Source organism: Gallinula chloropus, assembly GCF_964237585.1.
Source record: "Gallinula chloropus genome assembly, chromosome: Z".
In the NCBI taxonomy this organism is placed as follows: domain Eukaryota; kingdom Metazoa; phylum Chordata; class Aves; order Gruiformes; family Rallidae; genus Gallinula; species Gallinula chloropus.
In genome coordinates this window covers 56,057,040-56,079,751 of record NC_140089.1, presented here as the reverse complement: position 1 = coordinate 56,079,751, position 22,712 = coordinate 56,057,040, and the positions used below count along the sequence as shown (strand labels likewise).

Below are 22,712 nucleotides of genomic sequence, written 5' to 3'. Positions count from 1 at the left end.
TGTCAGACAGTCAAGGACTTTCTCAGCTCTTCATGAGAAAGGAGGGGCGAGGCCAGGACAGGTGACCTAACTGACCAAAGAGAGTATTCCACGCCAGTTACGTCCTGCCCAGGATATCGGGGGGCTGACGGGAGGAAGGCCGAGGGCGGCTCCGGGACGCGCGGTTCTTGGGGGACGGTCGGGTTCTGGGACGGCTCTGGGTGGCACGGCCTGAGTTGTGGGTTTGGTGAGAAACTGCACTGTGTATCAACAGCTTCATATATTTTTGCTCTAAAGTCCTGTCAGCATTGTTAGACTGTATCTTTCTGTTATCTTAGTAAACTCTCCTTATCCCAACCCACGGGCCTCTTATTTCTTGGTTTTGGGGTTATTTGCCCCTTCCTTTTCCCTTCCCTTACCTCTTACCCTCCCCTCCCCCCCTTCCCTTTTCCCTGCTCTTTTCCTTTAAGGAGCAGGCAGCTGCGTGGATCTCGGCTCTCAGCCGGGGTGAAACCACGACAGAGGTGAAATCAAGCAGCAGCTGAAAGGAGCCTTGATGAAAGAAAGTGTTTCTGGGAGGGTTTGGTCAGTGATTACAGATGTTGCACAGTGGGAAATTCTCTCTTTGTTTGCAGTGTATAATTGGAAGAAGAATGACTTTAGAAATACTTCTGCGAGGAGGAACGTGAACTCCCGTAGGTGAGTGAAAAGACAAAATCTTACTGCAAATTCTTCTGCTTAGTGAACTTTAGGGGAGGGCTGTGTAGCTCCTTTCTGAGGGATGCTGAGATGTGCTCATTCGTCAAGGTCAGTCTGTTCCCCACCAGGCAGTTACTGACCCTTTCATCCTGTCTGCAGAGAAGCTTTCAAGTTAATTGAAAAGGTACTCAGAACCCACAGTCCCTGGGTCATCAGAGGTTTTAGGAGGTGTGCTGCACAGGAACCATACTTGCTTTCCGAGTCTGGGCTCAAATGCTGAATCTTGAGTTACTTTATTTCCTCTTACAACACATACTGGTTGTAAGAGGAAATACACTTTCTCCTTTGTGATTTCAATGCTTTCATTTGGTTTTGATGCTCCTTAGCCTGTCCAGACTAACACTGGCATCCTACTTTTTGTATTTTTCAGTTTGGTCATAACAGTAATTTTCCCTCTACATTAAACATAGCTGTATACACATTTTAAACAGCAGTGAGGGTTTTTTCTTTTTTTCTAGAGGAACCCCCCCTGTATTTTTGTAAGTGGAGTTCTTTATAAATACCTGTGAGTACTTTTACTCAACACATTACCTAAGGCTTTTCCTCTGATACTTGTTAAATGTAGTAAGCTGTCAGTCCTCAGTAGCTACTGAGGTAATGGATATGATGGAAAATATTTTCCTGCCAATTTTTCAGACATAAATTCCTTTCTGTAGGGTTTTTATGTTATTAAAATGTCCTTATGGAATTGCTACCTCAGGGAGTGGTACAAACAATCTCGGTCTGGTTTACCAGACTTGGGAGGAAGCAGGGGGTTTTAGGTGACTTCCTCTGCACTGAAGAACAAAAATCTCCAGGTGTTAATCTTAGTCTTTCATCCTCTCCTTTTCATCTCCTGAGGCCTTTCTCTTAATTTAGGGGGTTTTAAATAAGCACATCGCTTTACTTTTCCACAAGTAGTGCACTGTACAGGTGTAGTCAAAGATGCTGGAAGATACTTTCAATGTAATGTGGCCTTCAAAAGAAAAGCCAAAGTTTTCAATTACTGTCACTTCTGATACTCACCAGAGCAGTACGAGACCTGGATTTTACAGGAATTGTGTGCAGTGGAGAACTTGTTCAGTGTAAATGAATGTCATTGTACTTCTAGGTAGGTTGGAAGTAAATTTCCCTGGTTTCTTGTGGCGTGTCTGGAGGTTTCTTTAGCTTCTCCTTTAAGCAGACAGGGTCATAGAGTTCAGGTCACGGAGTCTGGAGCCCTAGGCCCTTGCAAGCTCTGCCACTATGCCTGGTGTTGGAGAAAGTGCTTGCAGTCAGTTTGATGGTGGGTCGAGAGCATCTGGGGCAGTGCTTAAGCTGGAGAGGGCTCCAACTTCAGGGGTAGTTGTGGTTCTTTACGGGCAGAAGGGGGAGACTTCGTTCTCTGTCTTGCTTCTTGCCACCTTTTGCATCCTGTCATGCATCAGCTCTGAAAAGAACAGGTCCTTCTTGGAGTTACTACAGCTCAGTATTGCAGCAAACACTATCCCTATTTCTCAAGATAAGCTTTTTCTTTATTTTCCTTTCTTTTTGTCTTACAGCTTTCTGTAGCTGAAGGAAAATGATGGAAGAGAGTGGAATAGAGACAACTCCACCCGGTACGCCCCCACCAAACACAGCAGGGGAGACTACAGCTGCTACCACTGCTGCTACAGGTAGGTCATTAGGTACAGAAACTTCCTCAGAAACTCAGTGATATTTATTCATGTCTTTTTAAAGCACAGCAGTTCATCCAGAGGTGTTGGGATCAACCTAGAGAGCTCTTCTCCAGGCTGATGGGAAGAATTTGTTTCTTTCTCATGGCAGTATGGCATACATCTGACAGAGAGTAGTGTAAATGTTTTTTTTATTCTTGAAACTTTTTGATGAAGTCATGTGGATGCACTTAGGGTTTTTAGGGGCGTGGGGACAGGGAATACTGGCCAGTACAGTGCACAGTGAGATGAGCAGCACAGAAGGGAGTTCAAACAAGTCTACAGTCTTGTGGGGGATAGTGAGAAACGTGGACGATCACTTGGATTTTACTGTTGTGGGTGGTAATCAGAGCACTGAATCTGATTTTTCCAGAGTCTGAACCCCATGTGCTTGACTACCGAATGCTCAGTTTTCTGACACATCTGGTAACATTACCTCGAGTCACACTAGTGCCGTGGACTCCCGAGTGGAGCGCTCTTAGCCCCAGGAGGATGTGCTGGGTGATCCATTGGGTGCAGGAAGAAAATACCAGAGCATTCCTTAATAGTTCTTTTATCTAAAAAAAGCAGAAAAATCAAGCTTTACTGATATCGAATATACTTCTTGGCATATATTTCAGAAACCACCAGAGAAGAGACAAATGTATATTCTTTGGGGCATCACTTGTTTTTCCTGACATGGTAAAAATGTCTGTAATATTAAATGCAAACAATATGTTGACAAATGGATTTGTCAGGAAATTCTGTTGGAAGGAGACATAGAAAACATTGCTGATGATTATAAGAAACAAGCGTGAGAACAGATCACAGTATGGAAGGTTTGCTGTACAGATGTTCCTAACGTGTTTCTGCTTATGGTTTTTGCTAAATTCTGTTTCAGTAATGAAATACAGAAAGAACAACTTTATTGTCAAATGCTGAAGGAGGGCTGTGCTGGAGAAGCTGCATCCTCAACAGTGAATGATTTCTTTAATAAAAGCCATGTTTTTATTAAGACTGCCTCAGAGTAACCATTGATGGAGTGATTGCTTTGACTAGGCTAAAAATGGATTCTCGAATAAGGTTACCGATCTATTTCCACCCATGACATTTATTGACCGCCTCATTCATAGGCAAGTTACTGCAGCAGTGAAAGTGGAGCTGGTGCACAAAGGGCTACAGGATGCCAGCAGTGTGGTTAATTTTATAGAAGTTCTCTTTAAATAGTAGGGGTTGTTTTTAGCTGCACCTTGTAATGGTAGAGGAAGTGACCGTGAAACTTTTGTGCATCGCACAGAGGTTTGCTGGTTGTCTTGTGGCAAGGGATTTAAATATGGCTTCAGCTTTCTTCTTGTACCAAAACAGACTTGCAGACTCGCTGACATTTTCTGTGATGACAAGTGGCCATCAGCAGTGTGCTACCCAGTAGTTATTTAAAAAAACCCCAAAACACACTTACAGTTTGTCCCTTCAAGATAAAGGTGGTGTTTTAAGGAGGAGTGATCTACTTCTTTGTAAGAAAGCCATGCGTTTGAGAAGGTGTTTTGAAAAGTGGTATTTGAAAGTGTTTACGTTGTCAATGCATTCCTGTTGCCAAAATCATTGCAAGTGTCACACAAAAAACCCTTTCCACTCTGTACATGTAAATTGGCAAAGAGAATTTCCTGAACTATGTAGAAATCTTCCAGATGAATTAGTTTGGGTGGATTTTGAGCCCATTTGTTAGGAATACCAAAGTGCAACACCTTCTGATGATTTTTCCAGAAGAATTGAATGACATCAAGGAAGATGAACATTTGCTAGCTGAATTTCAAGATAAGCCTTCATATACTTGATGGCTGGGAGACGAAAACAAATAGCATGGTTTTGTAAGCACATCCAGCAACACCTTTTCATTTGGGTCTGTGTGTCTTTGTAAGGCATCTTTTCCAGGTGTGACAACCATTAAAGCCATGATTGGAATATAGAACCAGACCTCCAAATTGCTGATGATAACCCAAGATTGTAAAAATAATGAGGCTTCTGTAGTGACATTGCTCACACTACAATATTATTAATGGTATTCTATATTGTGCTAACCGTTAATAACATAACATATTGTTTTATGAATATACTATTAAAATACTAATTTTCAGTGGGAGCAGAAGAGTTTCTTGATCTTTATCTCATCCTTTTAATATTTCTGTTCTGTATGTTTTAAAATCTATGGAATATACTAGGACAGTGGCCCATGTAAGTATTTTGTAGCTATGTTGGGGGTGTGCATGTTCCATTTTTTATTGACTGGTGTGCGTGATAAAGTTTGGAAACAACCTCCTTACGGTTACTTGGCACGTCACTTGACTGTCATCAATGTTTAGGCTGAGTGCAGTTTCACATCTGAGCTGATCCAACAGCTTAGTGCTGTAAAAACCAGTGTTTTCTGTTTCTCTGGCTTAATTTTCTGTCTAAATTTGGTTTAGAGAACAAAATTGGCTTATCCAAGGATCAGCTGGGGGCCAGACTGAAACACAGAAAGCAGAGGGTTTAGGAGCCTGGGTAGCTGGGTGCCAGGGAAGAGAGGGCTGCCTGGTGCTCAGCCCATCTCATAGACCTGTACCTCTGCAGTAAGTCCCAGCCTCACAGGTCCCCTGAGTGCATTTCTTAATCTAAAGAGGGACACTTCCTGCATCTTTGTTATTCCTGTGGATGAAGCAGGAAGAAGCGTGCTAGCTGGAAATTTCTGAGGCCCACTTCATCTGCTACAAAATGGGTAGTCAAATGTTGACTCGTCTTTTTAGCTGTGATAAATAGGGTCAGAGAAGAAAAGAGATTCCAGGCTACTATCTCCAGAAATTGAGGGCAATTGGTGGTGGTTGCAAACTCAAGCAGAACTAAACTTTTTTCCTTTGAAAGGAGAAAAGCAGACTTGGTCAAAACTTACTTGTAAACTAGCTGAACAATTACATACCTGAATCTCTGAGATGAAGGCTCGGTGTTTCTAAAATTCCATTTGTCTTTTTTTCCCCTAGCTTTGTCCAGTCCCCTTGCTACACCAAGCCTGTCATCTTCTCCTGAGTGCTCAGCACCTCTGGCAGCTGGAGCATCTCCACTTCCTCCTCCTATGATGACTTCATCTTCTTTTCCACTTGTGCCATCTGCAACAGTTTCTACTATGGCGCCACCTCTAACTCCAGCCCGACCTCCAGTTGCCCCTTCGTCTTCTAGTACCTCTGTGTCGCAGTTCTCTACAGCTCCTTCATTAAGCTCTACTGCTGGCTCTGGTCTTCCTGCACCTCCTGCTGGTCCCCCGATTTCAGGATTTTCCATGTCTTCAACGTATGATATCACCAGAGGCCACGCTGGTCGAGCACCACAGAGCCCACTGATGCCATCATTCTCTGCACCTCCCGTCACAGGTAACCTTTTGTATATAGACCTTTGTGCTTGTGAGACAGGATGAGGGGTCTCCTGGGTGGCTACTTCAGCAGTCTGCTAGAGTCCCACAAGTTCAGCTTCTTTAGTATTCTTGTGACACTTAATTACTGAGTAGCTGCGCTCGGAGGAATGGAGAATGGCCTTTGAAGTACGATCACGGTGTAGGACAAGAGTCCTCTTCCACAGAGTTCTGCTAGCACTCAGGCTCACAGAAAAGTGTTTGAGAGCAGTATTTTAAAATGTGCCCAGGAAAGCCCAGCTGACCATTTATTTCTGTGTTGCTGCTGTTCAGCTCAGAGGCAATTTCAGCCATTGTATTTCCACGGAATGGTAAGGTATCTCAGGCTGTAATCTCCTAATGGGCAAGTTTTTGTTCTGAGAAGCTCGCTATCTGTAAGAAGTCGTCCGTCACATGAGAGTAGCTTCTCTTTTCTTGCTTCTGGCTACTAAATTGCATCAGGACAGTGAAAAATACTTGCCTGCCATGCAAGCGAGTGCTGTAGTTGCTGAACTGAGGTGATTTTCTACTAGCCTAATGGAAACTTAGCTCTTCAGCTGCAGTTGGGCCAGGCTTTAACCATTGTTTGTGACATGTCTTTTAAGCAGTCTGTCCAGAAAGACCTATGGAAATTTGAAGACAATAAAAAGCACCACTCTTAAGCTAACATGTCTTTGTTTAATTTTACACATCAGGTGCAGGTAGGCTCGGTTCTATGAGCAGATATTGTTGAACTTATTCACAGTAGTTGCCTCTGCTAAACTCTAACAAGCAGGATTGTTCTGGGGCCTTCAAGAAATGAAAGGAATCAGCCCAGTATTATTCTATTCTTCCTGTTCATTTTCCTGTAAAACAATTGCATGTTGCTACGGCATAAGAAATGAAACGCAGTACTTGTGTCTTGTTTTTCCCTCTTCCTAGGTGTCTTCGCAGATCCTATTACTCAGCAAGCAACTTTCTCTTCCCCTTTGGCTCCTGGAACTGGTTCTGCAATCACTTTTCCTGAGGAGCTTGAAGACCCCAGAGTAGCTACTGCCCAAGGTGGAACACCTGCTGGAGGGCTGTGGGGGTTTATAAAGCTCTGTGGTTTTGTATGTTACCTTTCAGGAGGAACTACCATTTTTTGTTGTCTCTAACAAGATACAACTTTTAAGGGCATGTTGCTCTAGGTCCTGTCTTTCCTCTGTCCTCATTTGCAAGGTGGCTGTTTTTTGCTGAAACTGTGCTTCTTTCCTTTCCAGAAGAGGAATGACTACATAAATGCTGGCGTCTAGGTGCTCGTGACAGGGAGATCCTTCTACCTGAGAGGTTTTGTCACATGCTCTTAAATCATGGGAAATGTCAGAACCTCTTTGATTCTTTGCACATCCTGGGTTTTTTTATCATTTCCTAATGAACTGAATTGTTTTTTTAGGGGATGCAAGTCCTGCCTGTTCTAAACCAAACAAGTCTCCTCAGGGAGAGGCAAATAAGTGTTTCTTCCACTGAGGAGGGGTTTCTTAAGAGGTGTCTGTGGTATTTTGTAGGATTTTTCTATTCCGCTAGAGGGCACGGAGTGTATAATGCAGAACAGATAATCCTTGTGGTGCGATCTAATCGTAGAGAGGAAATAAGCAGCAACAACTGACAGCATCTCATGAGCCTGTAACCTTTTTGGAGCTGTGACATGCTACATCTGAGTAGCGTCGTGAAGGCTGTGGCAGAAAGATGCAGGGACTGTGTGTGAGCTCTGAGCTGCCTTCAGGAGCAACACTACTATCTGTACTGTGCGATAGTAAATCGGAAGGAAGAATCAAGATTGACGTCCCAGTGGGACTGGAGACTTTTGGAGGGGCTTTCAAAGCCTTTTGAAGAAGAAAATCTGGAAGAATGAGTTGTGTGTGATGTGGCAGAGGGAGCCCCCCTTTACTCCAGTGATCTTGACAGTGCTACAGTCTTAAAGAGCAAGATTAATCGTCCATCAGTATGGTGAGAGCAGAGTTGTCGTGCTGCTTTTTTCTAGGGCACGTGTCTTATAATCATAAAAAGACAGCTTCTTTGGTCTTCAAGTAGAAATGTCTTCCAGTCACCATATTCCTCTTGCTTTTTTGCGATAGAAGGTAGTGTTCCAGAAGAGAAGGTTTTCCTTGTGACATGATTTTGTAGCCCGTTTGAAAGGGCAGTAGTGAATTAGTTGAAAAGCCAATCTCATCCACGTTATTGTTGCCTGTATACCAGTAGGATCCAGCAAGTGACCTATGTCTGTTTCTGGAGAATGTGTATGATTGACTTCAACCCAAATGTAGATTCTTTGATTGGAGTATTAAATGTTGTACGTGCTCTGTGTTTTCCATGACCTCTGAGAATTTCCTAGGTGGAAGAATGAGGAATCATTAGTTGTACTGAAGCTGTCAAGTGTTGGATGTGTGGAAGCACACGTCAGAGTCAGGTTTTTAAACATCAGACAGAATCTGTGAGGCTTAACTGTCAGTTGTTGCAGAAATGCAAGCTGGATTCTCTGTTGAAGTGCATACATGGCAGTGCTGCAGTTATCTCTGTTTCTGCTCTTGAAATCGATTGAACTACCTTTTTTGCTCTGCTGTTCTTCAGAAATCCAACACCATTCTTTTAGATGTCCCTCAAGGTAGATAATAGGCCAGCAAGACCCTGTCAGTGTTTGTGCTTACATTTAATGAACTTTTAGGTCTGTCAGCAGCTCCACCTGGGATTTGGCTGGAGAAGATAGAGCGTTTTTTCAGCGTTGTTTAGAATCTACTTATAAATTGAGGAATTTCAGCTCAATTTCAGCTGTAAAAATATTTGTTAGTAATGGGCCATTCAAAAATAGGTCCTCTTGTCTGTAAGGTCATAAAAAAGAGGCTCTTCAGTTGGAGTTGTCACAGTTTGAGTCTAGCTACCGAGTCTGATGATAGCTGTAATTAGTATTTGTTAAATGTTCAAGACTTCCCGTCCCAGAATAGGAGGAAATCAAGTGTGTTGCCCACCATCACTGGCAGGCCTGTTTCTGCATTGGTGCGTGAGAGGATGGCGGTGATGATATTTGGCCTTTGCTGTATCCGAAAAGTCACGCACTCCTAGTCACGTCTTGCAGCATTTGTGCTGGCGAGTGAGATGCACCAGGCATTACAAAGTGTAAATGTGGTAAGAAGACCACGAAGCAGCTTAATACTTGGGTTTTGTTTGGTTGGTTTTTAACTGTGCTATTGTGAGTTTCTTGGGGAAAAACGAGAAAATAATATGGAAGTCTGTTTGCTTATGTTTAGGGTGTAGCTGAGAATCCCATGGTGAAGTCTGTTCTTGATAAACCCAAACATTCAGTGGAGACCATGATTACACCGCTGGACCCTGGCATGGTTCCATATATCAGTAAGTATTTGTGACAAACCATTAAGTAATGCATAGAATGTTAGATTAATGTAACAGCACTTGAAGTTTATCTGGAGAGTGTGTTAATTCTGTCACAGTTACGTGGTGATTTCTCAGGTGCGTTGTCCAGTGAGACTCTCACTCTGCAGGCTGATTTTTTTATGTGCGTCTTAAGGTTCATTTACTTGTGTATTCTGCTGTAGTTTAGGTAGTAGCATAGTAATACCCTTCAGTTCAGGTTGTGAGAGATGAGCAAGTTACAGAGAACAAAACGGTGACAAGTCCTTGTCTGTAATCTGGAAGTCACATACTTTTTTCCCTCCCTGTTTCTCTGTTTGAGGGAGTGATATGGAATTGAGTTTAAAATATGCTGTATGTGTTCTGTTGGATCTGGTGATTAAATCCTGGTGTGTAAGGTATCGCACTGAGGGTCGACAAGCCGAAAGGTAAGCGTGCTCACAACGGTGTTTACATCGCTTTTGAGGCTTTCTTCTGACTTTCAGCTGTTCTGCTTTTCTAGCCCAACAGTATTTATACTATTTTAGGAAGCTCAGCAAACTTGAAGCAGTTCCTGAAACACTTGGGAAGAACATTGAAAAGGCTAAAACAGTCTAATAAAGTCTCAACTAGAGGAAGGGAGGTTGTGGGGAGGTGGGCAATGGTCTCTTCAGCCAGGTGAGAGGAGATAGGAGAAGGGGAAATGGCACAAAGCTGCGCCAGCAGAGGTTTAGATTGGATATTAGAAAGAAATGTTTACTGAAAGGGTTGATGATCTACAAAGGTCTCTTCCAGTCGTATGATTCTGTGATTCTGTGAAGTATTGCTGAGCATTGAGCCTGGAATGAAAAGCATAGTATCTCAGTTAGAGCTTTAAAATGAATAGGAAGGAGCAGCATTGTGGTAGTCACAATTTTGTGTGTTACTAAAGTACAACCTGTGGGCTACGCTGCAGGTTTAAAAGTAAGTACTAAAGTACCTCCAGCACAGAGAAGGGCAATGGAAACGTAGGATGAGAGAGTGGTTTGGTTTGGAAGTGACCTTACAAATTGTCCTCAGCAGAGGGGGCTGAAACTCTCTGCACTAGACCACACTGCTCAAAGCCACATCGAGCCTGACCTTAAGCACTTCCAGGGATGGGGCATTGACCCAGAAAAATCTGATTTTCCCTAAGGGGAATGTCAGTCTGTGGCATTGGGAGACTTCTCCTTTTCTTGTTTTTGGTGTAACTTGCCGCCTGTTCCGTTAGATCATTCTGAAGCTGCTTGTTGGAATAGCTTTTGGGGTTCTTGTGCAAACGCGGTCACAGCAGTGAAGAACATTTATGTCCGTTTTCTTCTAAAGCAGTTGATTGCCATCACATCTGGCATGCATTGTGATATGACTGTAGTTTGAAAGTGTATCAGGCATTTGTTCTTAGTCTGTCACTAGCACAGTACTTTGGGATGAAAACTAAACATGAGAAATTGAATAGGAAAAATGTAATCAGAAGTTAAGAGAGCCTTTGAGACTGGGTTGTCTCCCAACTAATTCTGTAGGTGAAAGACAGGTTGATCAACACTTGCCAAGGATCTTCCTGAACAGCTCCATTCTTACATTTAGTATGTAGGAATTCATTGTGCAGCTTTTCAAACATGAGTTTTATCATAGCTTGTGTTACTGTTTGAGATTCCTGTTTGGGAAAGGCTATGGTGCTTTTTCATGACTTTTTTGGTTTTTCTACTGTTGAATAAAAAGAGTAATTTTTTTAAATCGCTGTTTTCTGTTTAACTTGAAAATTCTGCTCCACAGGGGTTTTTTGCACTCATCTCTGAGTGTTGTATGATGTGATTGAAAGAGAATGTTGTCTAACAGATCATGTTCCCATGTAGGGAGCCCAAGAAAGAATAGACAGCTTGCGCCGGACTGGAGTAATCCATGAAAAACAGCCTGCTGTATCGGTAGAAAACTTCATTGAGGAATTGCTTCCTGACAAGTGAGAACTTGAAATATATCCCTGAGGTGGGGAGAGGGCTGTTTCTCATTGACTCAAAGGGTCTTGCTTCCAGTGCTTTAAAGAATAAAATGTCATTTATATGTAGACACATATAAAATACATGAAACAACCGGAGCCGTAGAATTTTTTACAAGGGAACACAGGCACTTCAGTTTTTTATATATACATGAGTTGATACATGCAAATTTGATTTGAAAAATGCTGGGATGCCTTGATGTAAGTCATTGTTAAATTTTTAACTACAGTTGTATTAGAGGTTGTAAAACGGTCATCATTCAAGGGCTAACATGTTGCTTTTCAACAGACTCTAACTTGGCTGTAATTGCAGGTGGTTTGACATTGGATGTCTGATTATCGAGGATCCAATTCATGGAATTCATCTGGAAGCTTTTACCCAAGCAACACCAGTGCCTTTGCAATATGTTCAGCAGGCGAGTTTTCTGTTTTCTTATTAATGTTGGATTAAGACTTAGGATTTAAGATTTAATTTATGATGTCAGCTCTTACTGGTAGTAGCTACACTTGAATTTCTTAGTTTATAAAATGAGGATCAAAAATATTTTTCAGTCATGCATTGCCTAAAAATCTTCAGGCCTTTGTAGAAAAGCAGTTCTTCCTTGGGAGTCTTCATTCTGCAGTACATGGCACTTGAGCCGCTGATTTTAATTCTTGTTAAAGAAGAAGAAATATTCCAAGAATAAGTTAACCAAGGAAAAAATAACCTCAAAGTACTCCCTCAGAAAAGGAAGTACAGCTTTAATTATTGAATTGTTGTCATCAATCTGATTCCATGACTCACAAATGTTTAGATAGATAAGAATCCTCACTCTTCCTTAGGTGCAGAAGGAGGTCTTGTAGCTCAAGTAATGCACTAAGCAAGTGCACCTAGGAGGTGCAGTAAGCACTCTTACCCGTCCAAAGGCTCATTTTCCTTTCTTTAGCTTACTTCCCAGATGTGTTTGAGTGTCATCTAATGCCAACAAAATGGCATCACCAGTGAGGTGTCTGTGTGAGCACGTTAGCAATTGAGCAAAGTATCTGGCACGTCATTTAGGAACAAGTGTCTATTTTGAGATCTTGCCACTCAGTCTTTAATAAAGCTCATAGAGCCTTCATATTTATGTTGTTAACCACCAGCAAACAGACAGCATGCAGTACAACTGCAAGCCTTTTAACTTGCATTAGATCAAATTCTACTCTCCTGTTGAAAGAGAACTGTGCTTGTATATACTTCAACAGAAAAACACTGCTTGCTTTCATACTTTTCAGAGTTAAATTTTTCCTGGTGTTGCTGGTACATTTTTCAGTTGAGTTGTGCATGGTGTGGCAGTGAGTCATTGGGCAGCAGTTGTTACCCTTATTCCCATTATGCCTGTCTCTTCCAGAATCAGAGTGGGTTTTTCTTGAATGCAAGATATTTAGGCTTCTATAAAACCAGTCCAAAACCAAGTTCTTATGCAAAAACTACTCACAGAATCATACAATCTCCTGAGTTGGAAGGGACCCATGAAGATCATCAACTCCAAGTCCTGGCTCCACACAGGGCCAGCCAGGTCAGAGCACGTCACTGAATGGTCAGAATTCGCTAGGAGTTTACTGCAGTCATGGGCCTCCAACTTGAGGCATCTGGAGTCCCAAAGCCCATCGACTCTGTTGAAGACAGAGGCAGTGAAGGTGTTAAACTCCTTTTCTTTCTCTGTGTCCCTGTTAGTAATGTGACCGTTCTCATCTAGCAACAGACCAATGTTCTCTCTGGTCCTCCTCTTGTTGTTACTGTATTTGAAGACCCCAGACTGTCTACCACAGTATTGTCCAGCCTCGGCTCTCTCTAAGCTTTGGCCACACACATTTTCTCCCTGCAAAGGTGAAGAGTGTCCCCGTAATCCCCGCACATTTCCTGATCTTGCTTCCACTTTCTTTTTCTGCTGAGCTCTAGAGGAACGTCCCTGCTCAGCCTCCTGCCCCACCTGCTTGATTTCTAATGTTTTGGAGTTGCCTATTCCTGTGCTTTTAGGAGGTGGTACTTAAAAAGTGGCCAGCATTGATGGACTTTCAAAAGCAGTTTCCCAGGGGACCTTACCAGCTACTTTCCTGAGCAGTCCAAAATCTGCTCTCCCTGTATCTAGTGTTGAAGTTTTGGAGGCAGTTTCCCTTCTTTCAACAAAGATTTTGAATTCCACTACTCTGTGGCCAAGAAGTCCACCTACTTCTACTTCCCCCCAAGTCCTTCTTTGTGGATGAGCAAGAGATCTAGGAGGGCACCTTTCTTCGTTGGCTCCCTCAATACCTGAACAAGGAAGTTCGCATCTAGTTGCTTTAGGACTCTCCTGGACCTGTTTGTATTAGCTGTGGTGGTGTTCCCAGCTAACATCTGGCCAGTTGAAACCCCCATAAGGACACGGACAGGGGATCTAGAGGTGGCTCTTAGTCCCTTGAAGAATAACTCATCAATGTTGTTGTTGTTCTGGCTGGGCAGTCCACAGTAGACTCCCACCCCTGACTCTGACACTCTTTTCCCGCTAGCCTGGTTTTATTCCCTTCCCCCTTCAGACCTAGTTTAAAGCCCACTCCACAAGCCCTGCCAACTGCTGGGCTAGGATCCTTGTTCCCCTTTGGGACAGGTGGACCCCATCTGCCGCCAGGAATCCCAGTGCCAAATAAACCATCCCATGATCAAAAACCCCCTGGTGTGAAAAGAGCTAATCACACGCAGAGTCGAGGTGTTCATTTCAGTTCTGGTCAGAACAGGGTGCCAGGCCTAAAACACCAGCACGTACACCCAGCACATCAAGCGTGCCTTTTTTATTACAGTCAGATGTAGCCGATCGGTGGTGTGAAACTTCCTTACCCACCTTTCATTCACCGTCACCATAAAGACGTGTTTTTCCTCATGGTTCAGAGACTTGGTGAGGCCTTGTAATTAGCACCCGCATGATTCACAAAGCGGGGTACAACTTGGCATTAAAATCAGTACAGGGGAGTTAAGGAGACGTCATTTCTTGATGCTATTGCAAGGCTAGATTTGTGTTATATGCACTTACAAAAGGGGCAGAATACTTTGCAGGGTCCTCTTCTTCTAAATTCTTGGTCCATGAAGAGATGCCATCCTGGTTACTGTAATCTCAGAAGGTACCGTGAAGGGTACGTGAAGTGTCATGTACTTTGCACTCTGAACCCTTAACTTTTCCTACATCGGTAACAATTTCTACATGATCGGAGTTAACTTGGGAGAATCGACTTTAAATTCCCGTTTTGCCTAAAACCTTTTGGCTGAGACAACACTGTCCTCACCAGGAAGACAGTGTTTCAGAAGGTCATGAAGATGATGTTTAAAAAGTAAGTGGAGTTGCAGTGCTGGAATTCCAGATGGTCATTGGGAGACAATCCATTCACAGCTGATTTGTGTAACTTCACTGGGAAACATTTGTAGGGGGTTATTAGCTCTATTATTACGCTGCACCTTTGAAGTAATGGGGATTTTATTGCTCCCCTCAGGGCAGAGTTGCAAATACCTCGACACTTGGATACGAGTAAGGGATTGAGGCCAGTACTGCGGAGGCATGATATGAACACATATACCCCTTTGACCTCAGTCAGAAGGCTCTTGTGACTTCTATTACATTTTGCCGTGCCTTGTGTCAAACATAGTGTGTTTGGAAAACACAGTTAGAAAAGGTTCTCATCAGAGACTGCTGAGCGTGATTGCCAGAGGACTGCCAGGCCCTGAGCATCTACAGGGGCACAGAAATCTGCTGGCTGTTCACGCTATTGCTAAGTGGAGAATCCAGTTTACTTCTAAAAGTTACAAATTCTGACATAAAGTACTTGAAACATGAATTTCTATAAATCACTGCTCCACTTCAGAGGCTTTTTAGAGCCGTATAGAGATTGCTCATAAACTCGATTTCCCTGGAATGTCCCAAAGCTGTATTTGATGGGAACTAACCCACTTTTTTCTTTGTTTTTCTCATATGTGCCAAGAGGAGTGTCCAGTGGGGACGTACGGGGTGCAGTGTGCTGAGCCCTGCAAGTGTATGAATGGTGGGAAATGCTACCATATTGGTGGTGCCTGTCTCTGTGAAGCAGGATACACTGGAGAGCAGTGTGAAACAAGGCTTTGTCCTGAAGGAATTTATGGTCTCAAGTGTGATAAAAGATGTCCCTGGCACAGGCCCACTACCTGGAGGTAGGCTTTACACCCTTGAACCTGTTCTTCTGTAGAGAAGATAGAAATCTGAAAAGAAAGATTTCCTGATTTTTCTAGTACTTTCATGCAATCTGAAGCAGCGAAGGACTTGTGAGAGAATCTGGTATTCCCTAACTGGATCAGGAAACTCTCAGCCCAAAAGAGCTTCCCAATGACAGTGCTTGCAGCTATATGTGATCTTAATATTCATTGCTGTATTTATTTGGTTGCTTACCCGCCAAATAAATATTATGACAAAGTGGGACCTTTGTCTCTATTTACCAGGTGGGTAGATCATTACATTGCTCACTGTGTGTAGGCAGGATAGATCATATATCCCTTGCACGTTCTGGTGTGCTGTAAGTGCAAAATAACTGAAATCAATAGATGTGGTCAGTTGATGGCAGCTCCAGCCAATCCTCATGCTTGTCAGCCTCTATGCTTCGTGAAGGGTTAGATATAGGTATACCTGGGAGGTTCTATTATTTTCCAGGGGTCCAGAGAGCAGCAGCAGGTAACAAGCCTCTTATGCAAAGAGTTTTTTCAGAAATGGTTCTTGTCCATTGCCTCTTTTGGTAGATATGCAAGGATTTGAGCTGGAGTGTGTATTGAACCCAGCCCTCTGTTCTCTGTGACCAGGTGAAAGTATCCATTTTTCCCTTGGTACTCAACAGTCAAGAGAAAACAGAGAGTGAGCACTGGCTGGCTGAGACTAAGGCCATATAAACCCCGTTTCCTCAGTGGGGTACAGCAACAGCGCTGTGACCTGGTATGAGCAGATCCATACGTCCCTGCCACTTCCCATCACAGGTTGGGGGGTTTACAGAAACTTGTCATTCTGAAGATGCAGTTTGCAGGAAGAAGCGAAAAAGGCCTCTGTCTGCCTTTGTCAACATTAGCGCCTTGTTTTGTACAGGAATGTACAAAATGTAGGAATTGCAGCATTTCAGGCTGGTTTTGGCATGTCTTTACTCACGTGACACCTGGTGTAAAAAGAGCTCACTGTAGCTACGTACTTTTCTACAAGGGTTTTTCCTTTTGTCTTGTAAGCTCTTTCTGGTGATCTTCCACCCCTGCTTCACATTTGTAAATAAGACTGTGGGAGGTCATTCTGCATCACCAACTAATTTGGTATAGTTAGGCTGGGATTAGGGTTTTTTCAGGACACGTTCTGGTGGCCTTTCTTTTGTCTCTTGCTTTCTCTGAGGGATATGTGCATACATATATATATAGGCTCCCTTTCTTAATGTATAAATCTTACTGCCAATTAGTCTGACTTCATGAAAACCCATCAAAATCCTTCAAAAGTATTACAGCTTCCTACATCTATTTACAGGACAGTGATGTATGTCTTAAAATGCCAGTACTAGTAGTTTTATAAATACGTTCTAATTTAGATCTCAAGAACTGTTCAGTTGTAGATTGTCATTTTTAGTCCTGAATTACTTATCCTTCCATCCCCTCCTGGCAGCTGTCACCCTGTGTCTGGGGAATGCTCCTGCAAGCCTGGCTGGTCGGGGCTCTACTGCAACGAGACGTGTTCTCCAGGATTCTATGGCGAGTCATGTCAGCAGATCCGCAGCTGCCAAAATGGTGCTGACTGCAATAGTGTGACTGGAAAATGCACCTGTGGCCCTGGATTTAAGGTAAATAAGTCTCTCTTTCGCAGTACATTTTCAACTCCATTGGCTTTAGTTGAGTGCCAAGTTCTTCATGGTGCCCGAGTGTCCTTTCTCCACCACAGGAAAAGAAAGGTAACGGTATTTAGGTACATAAATAATACTGGGCGTTGTCTAAGATTCTGAGGCAAATCTGGGATTGGTTCTCAGCACTGAAGTGAAGGCATTTCAGGAAAGAAAAGATAGTGACTTTATAAGACAGTGCTAAGTACGAGGATGTCCTTGTGAGGTGTAAATAAAGGGAGGAATGATGGTTTCAGTCATTATCTTGCTGCAGCAGCTCCTGATGTTCCATCCAGAGAAAATCTAGAGCAAGACACTTGTTTTTGCAGTTCAGGATGGATTATTCTGCAGCTTTTACATGCATTTGTGGTTACCTGTGCTTTGGATATTTACAGGGTGACTGTTGTAGGAACAACAACTGTGAAAACTTCAGTCAAATTAATTCCTAAAAATACTGTAGACATCCACGTTCCATGAACCTGCTGTCTTACCGAGATTTGGTTTCGTGAAGGGCTTCCTTATTACTTAAGATACTGTCCATTGATCTAACCAAGTGGTGTTTGCTGTGTGACCTGAGCTCTCCCAACAACTAACAGGAAAGTAATGCTTACTGTGGACTTAAAGAGCATGAAGGAGTCCCTCGCCATGAAATTTCAGATACCTTAGTGACAGCCTGGAACAGGCATGTTCTCTGGCTTTTGTAGCACCTGAGTCAGTCTACAGAATGTACTAGTTCTATTGTCTGAATAGTTTTTAGACTCTGTTTTTGTGTAATTCAGGGTGCTGCTTGTGGTACTCCCTTAATAAAAAGCAGAGCACCCTGAAGGCCATATCACCAGATATCTCAGACATCCTCCAGCACTGGTTTCGTAGAAATCTTTTCACGTGGTGTCGACGTTCAACCCAAAACTATGCTACTCACCTCCCTTAAAGATCCACTCTTCCAATACACCTTTCTCTTTGTCACTTCTGCTGTAAGGAAGGGTTTGTAGTCCAGCGTCCTTCAGCTCTGATGGGGGATTGCTGAGAGGGGAGACTGTTGAATGCTCCCAAGCAAATTCCATGCCAAGCCTGCGTGGTAGGACTCCCTGTCTAAAAATGCACAACGCTTGAGAGTGGGAGAGAAGTGTTAGTTACACCGGAAGACAGCCACTAAATTTGTCAGGGGCTGATACTGTATCTACAAAATTAGAACCTTGGCTTGTGTCACTGCTGATGGTCACGTCGGACTGTCTCCTGCCGTTTCTATTGTATCAGATGGTCACATTTTTAAAAATCCATTTCCATTTCTCTCCATCCAGCGTGCAGTCTGCAAATCATTGCTACCCAGCATAATCAGCAGTGAAGGGTGCATTTTAGAACCATTTCCCATTACAGTCTTTTTTGCATCTGGAGAGAAGTGCAGAAATAATCTAGAAGGTCTTCCATGTATCCTTGGAGAAATGCAACTTAGGCACTGCTGCTATGTTTCCTTCTGTTTTGTGTCTAGGATTTTAGTTTCTAAACTGTATTGCAGAACTCCATCTGTTCAGTACTGGCGGAAGAATGACGACAGCAGCAGCTTGAATGTAGGGAATATAGTCCTTGCTTTTTTGGCCCATGCCTTAAACCTTCAGTATCCTCTGGTGCTTGGCAGTGAAATTTCAAGGTGTCTGTGTTTTCCTTGCCGATCTCCCCCGAGTTGCTATTGCATGGTGGCACCCATCTGCAAATGTGTGCTGTGCAGAGATGTCAGGAGGTGCCCTTCACCACCCTTGTTCCAACGTGGACAAGTCCTCGTCTGAAACTGCTTCTACTAACTTGTAGCTAGTGGTACCCTGGGATTGCACATCTCCGAAAGATGCTGCCTGATAGGCAGGATGAAACACGTCCTCAGAGAGGAATGGGGGAAATCTTGGATTAATTTGTCACTTGAAATTCTTCTTTTTGGCAGGTTGGCATGGTGTAGATTGCTCAATAAATTGTCCCAGAGGTACCTGGGGGCTTGGCTGTAACTTAACTTGCCAGTGCCTTAACAGAGGGGCTTGCAGTGCTCTGGATGGAACCTGTACCTGTGCTCCAGGCTGGAGAGGAGAAAAATGTGAATTCCCTTGCCAGGTAGTTTCATAATTTCACCAGATTTTGCACTGAATTTTGTCGGGGGGATAAGTCTCCAAGGAGGACTGCTCCTGGTAGCTCATAGACAACTGGGTTGAAGATTAGGGACACGCGCCAACAAATCTTTGGGATGAACTCTGCAGTGCAACACACTGAAGTGCAGAAAACACACAGTTATGATGCACAGATGAAAAACTCTTCCTGCTTTCATGCTTTAAAGTCGAGCCTCAGACTTTTCTCCAGCTCCTTTAGAATTTGTTGAAAAACACAGACCCAAATTTTTCCCCGTTGGCATCAAATGCTCTCCAGAGTGCTTCTGTTAAAGCAGAAAAAACTATGAGAGGAAAGAATGTGCCAGAAATAGATACTTAACATCAAACAACATAATTTTAGTTAAATTATCTTCTATCTCTGGTACAATATGAACGGAGAAGTTGCCTTCATTCTTAGTCAGCTGTGAGAAGGCACTCCGAAGAGTGCAGTGACAGACAGGTCTTTGCCTTCCTTTTAGGGCTCTGATGCCGTCACGCTGACATTGAGAACTGCAAAGTTAGAATTCATTGCACTGACATGACATTGCTGCATCAGGTCTGCTGCATCAGGTCTGCTGCACATTGGAATTTGTGCTTGGGGAGAGCAATCAAAATACCTAATTTCAAAGTTTTTTAAAATGGTAAAAGTCAAACCTGATTTGTTTTATTCCATAACTGTTTTTTATTACATTTTGTAGTCAAAACATGAACTCTTTCTCTGAAAAACTGGCTCCATCTTTTCCAGTGATAGAGTTTGGTTTTCTAGGAAATTCTTAGAAGCTCCAGTTTTTAACTAAACTCTCTGCTCTATAGGAGGCCTGTGTGGGGCTGGAAGGAGACAGGGGCCAGTTCTGTGGCTGTTTTGTTCCATCCGTGATTCACAGGTATGGAAATGTTGTTGAGTGTGGGATCCACAGGCAAACTGGGAGTAGGAGAGTAGACGGGTCAATCTGAAACCTTGCGCGCCTTCACAGAACCATTCCTCAGGAAGTGGTGAAGAGCTGTAAATATGCAGGGCTGTGCTGGCAGCTCTGGTACGTAAAGCCTTGCGTGCAGGAACCCAGAAAGCTTGGCTCTGGCAGCCAAAAAGAGGATCAGTTGTGCAGAAGCTGTGCTTCCACTTAGGTTTTTCAAACTTGAGAACTCAAGTGTCTCTGCACATATTTTGTTCTGCATGAAAATTGTTGCACTTTTCTGCAAGGTTTCTCTGGCATTTTCCTTGTGGTATTAGGAAGTATTTGTATTTGGTTATCCATTAGAATTTGTGTTTGACGCTGTTGTCTATGAAGAGCAAGGTAATTTGAAAACATGATGAAACTCTGCAGAAAGGCATGCTATCACAAACCTTTTATCTCCAGGAAGGGATTTGAGTTCTCACCTAAATGTCTATGTAAGTGTTGGGAAAACTCTTCCAGCTTCTGTAAGATGGAGTTGACGCTCTAAGTTTGCCCCTCTCAGAGGGTTCTGGAGTTTTGTGTCTCCGTGCGATACTGTAGCGTTGCAAGCTTCAGCTTTCCTGTTTGTATTCAAGGGTCAGTAGTCTCTGTGGACTCTCTCCACAGGAGTCCTCACAGAAAGAGAGAGAGGCTGCCACAGCCAGCACTCACCTAACTGAGCGCGGAGTCTTCTTGGCCTTATTGTCGTCCCAAAAGCCGCAGTGTGACCTCCCATCAGTCACTCAGATACCGCTGGGAAATGGCAAGGCTGCAAAAATAATAAAAGTAATTGGAGTGAATGATGAGAAAATAGTAGTATTGTCATTGTGCCATTGATGACTAGTTTGTGAGACACTAGGGCAGACAAATCTCCAGAGACCAAAAGTATGGTAACGAATGAAGCCAGGTTAAAGTAGGTAGATTCTGTGATTTGAAAGTCCGTAGTAAAAATGTAGCATCTTTTTGTAACAGGTTCTAAAAATGAGCTGGCCGGTGTGATAGAACTATCCTGGGTGGAGATGACGACTTCAGGCGTAGCACAGACCTTGACTGCGTGACCTCAGGTATTGGAAAGGAGACACTGCTTTTGGCTTCAGTGCAATCTTCATCTTTGGAAAAGAAAAAGATTTTGCTGGAAAGAGACTTTGTGCGTGATTCTAGAAAAAATGGAATATCTGTCCCGGGATGATGTCATCACAACAGCGTGTGTAACGGACTAGTTTCAACACATTGGTGATGTCTAGACACACATGACATAAAGAGCATAGTTTGCTTTCTGCTCAGTGTATGGAAATATCCTCCTCCCACACTTCACACGTCAGAGCAATACTCCTGAGCAATACTTTCATAACAGGGCCTCAAATCGCTGCTCTATAAAGTTACATTGCAGAGAGAGCATTAGAAGGTAGGATTAAGAAAGGTGGTGTGGAACATATGTATATGCATAATGAGTGGAGTAGCAGGCAAAGGGTTTGTCACAATAGAGGAAGTAACTAAGTGCGACAAAGTATGTTAGAGTAGCTTAGCTACCTCATAATCTAATTTATCAGGAAAAAAATACCGGAAGGGATTAGAGCAGCCTTTCGCGTAAGAATTAAGTGAATTCCTATTTCTGGTCTCAGGTTCTCTAAAAGTTAGGTGATGTGTAGCTGGCTGTATCATGTCATGAGTACTTAAAGGATCACTGGAAAACATTGGTAAGTTTTTCTCAGTGAAGTAATGGCTATTTGTTTTCCAAGTTAGGAAACAGGTAAGAAGTCAAGGTCTAAGATGACCATACTCCTCTACAGATAAAACTATCCAGTCTATCTTTTTAAATTACTTTTCTTCAAATATGCCTTAGGAGTTGTTTTTGTTGGAGAGGACATACTATGTATAGCCAAATGTGTATAACATAAAAACTAGAGATGCATTTCACATGCAACCCAAGTCAGCATGGCCTGACAAGTAACAGAATGTCAGTTAAGTCATTAAGAGCTGGGATATAGTGAACCTTAGAGGAAGACGAGCAAATCTCCATTTGTGAGTGTAAAGCCTTGAACTGCACGAATAATGAGGATGCCATTGCCAGCCTTGTGTATTTAGAAAGCAGCGCTAATTCAGAGTCAGGAAGTGCTCTGAAGAGTAGTTCACGGCTGTATAGAAAGTGTAGGAAGGAATGACGGTTTGTTCTTTCTGATTCCAGTCTGTTCCCCTGGGATTTATGGACACCGCTGCAGCCAGACATGCCCCCGGTGTGTACACAGCAGTGGTCCCTGCCACCATATTACTGGCTTATGTGACTGCTTACCTGGGTTTACAAGAGCCCTCTGTAACGAAGGTACAAGTTGTAGTAAAGACTCTCTGGGACAGAGAGACCAGGCACTTCAGCAATTTTCCTTCTGTCGCTTGGAAGCCATAAAACCAACAGCAGTTGCTGTTGTAGTGCTTGCAGCGTATAAATTAGGAATCTTAAGCAGGTTTAAACTGTTTGAACATTTGATCCTACAGTATGAAACCCACTGTATTGTTATTTGTATTATTTGCATAATGAGCATGTATAAAGGGCTTCCCAGAATTTCTAATGCCTTACTGAACATTATACTAAGCGGTACCTGTCTTGATCCTAGTATCAAG

At 43.0% G+C, this 22,712-nt stretch overlaps 2 protein-coding genes across 2 annotated transcripts in view; both read left to right on the top strand.

Annotated features, from left to right (window-relative positions):
* The window catches only part of LOC311203688 (uncharacterized protein), a gene marked incomplete at its 5' end in the record, with an annotated part of 62,004 nt that overhangs the window by 28,324 nt on the left and 10,968 nt on the right, over nucleotides 1-22,712 (top strand). The window lies entirely within an intron of this gene.
* On the top strand, nucleotides 2,279-21,154 carry LOC311203238 (protein PRRC1-like; the record flags this gene model as incomplete). Its single annotated transcript, XM_084277893.1, has 11 exons — nucleotides 2,279-2,372; nucleotides 5,402-5,788; nucleotides 6,727-6,884; nucleotides 9,069-9,171; nucleotides 10,418-10,554; nucleotides 11,040-11,143; nucleotides 11,493-11,595; nucleotides 17,046-17,104; nucleotides 18,522-18,600; nucleotides 20,393-20,456; nucleotides 21,069-21,154. The coding sequence occupies 11 exons, from the start codon at nucleotides 2,279-2,281 to the stop codon at nucleotides 21,152-21,154; spliced, it is 1,374 nt and encodes a 457-aa protein (XP_084134019.1).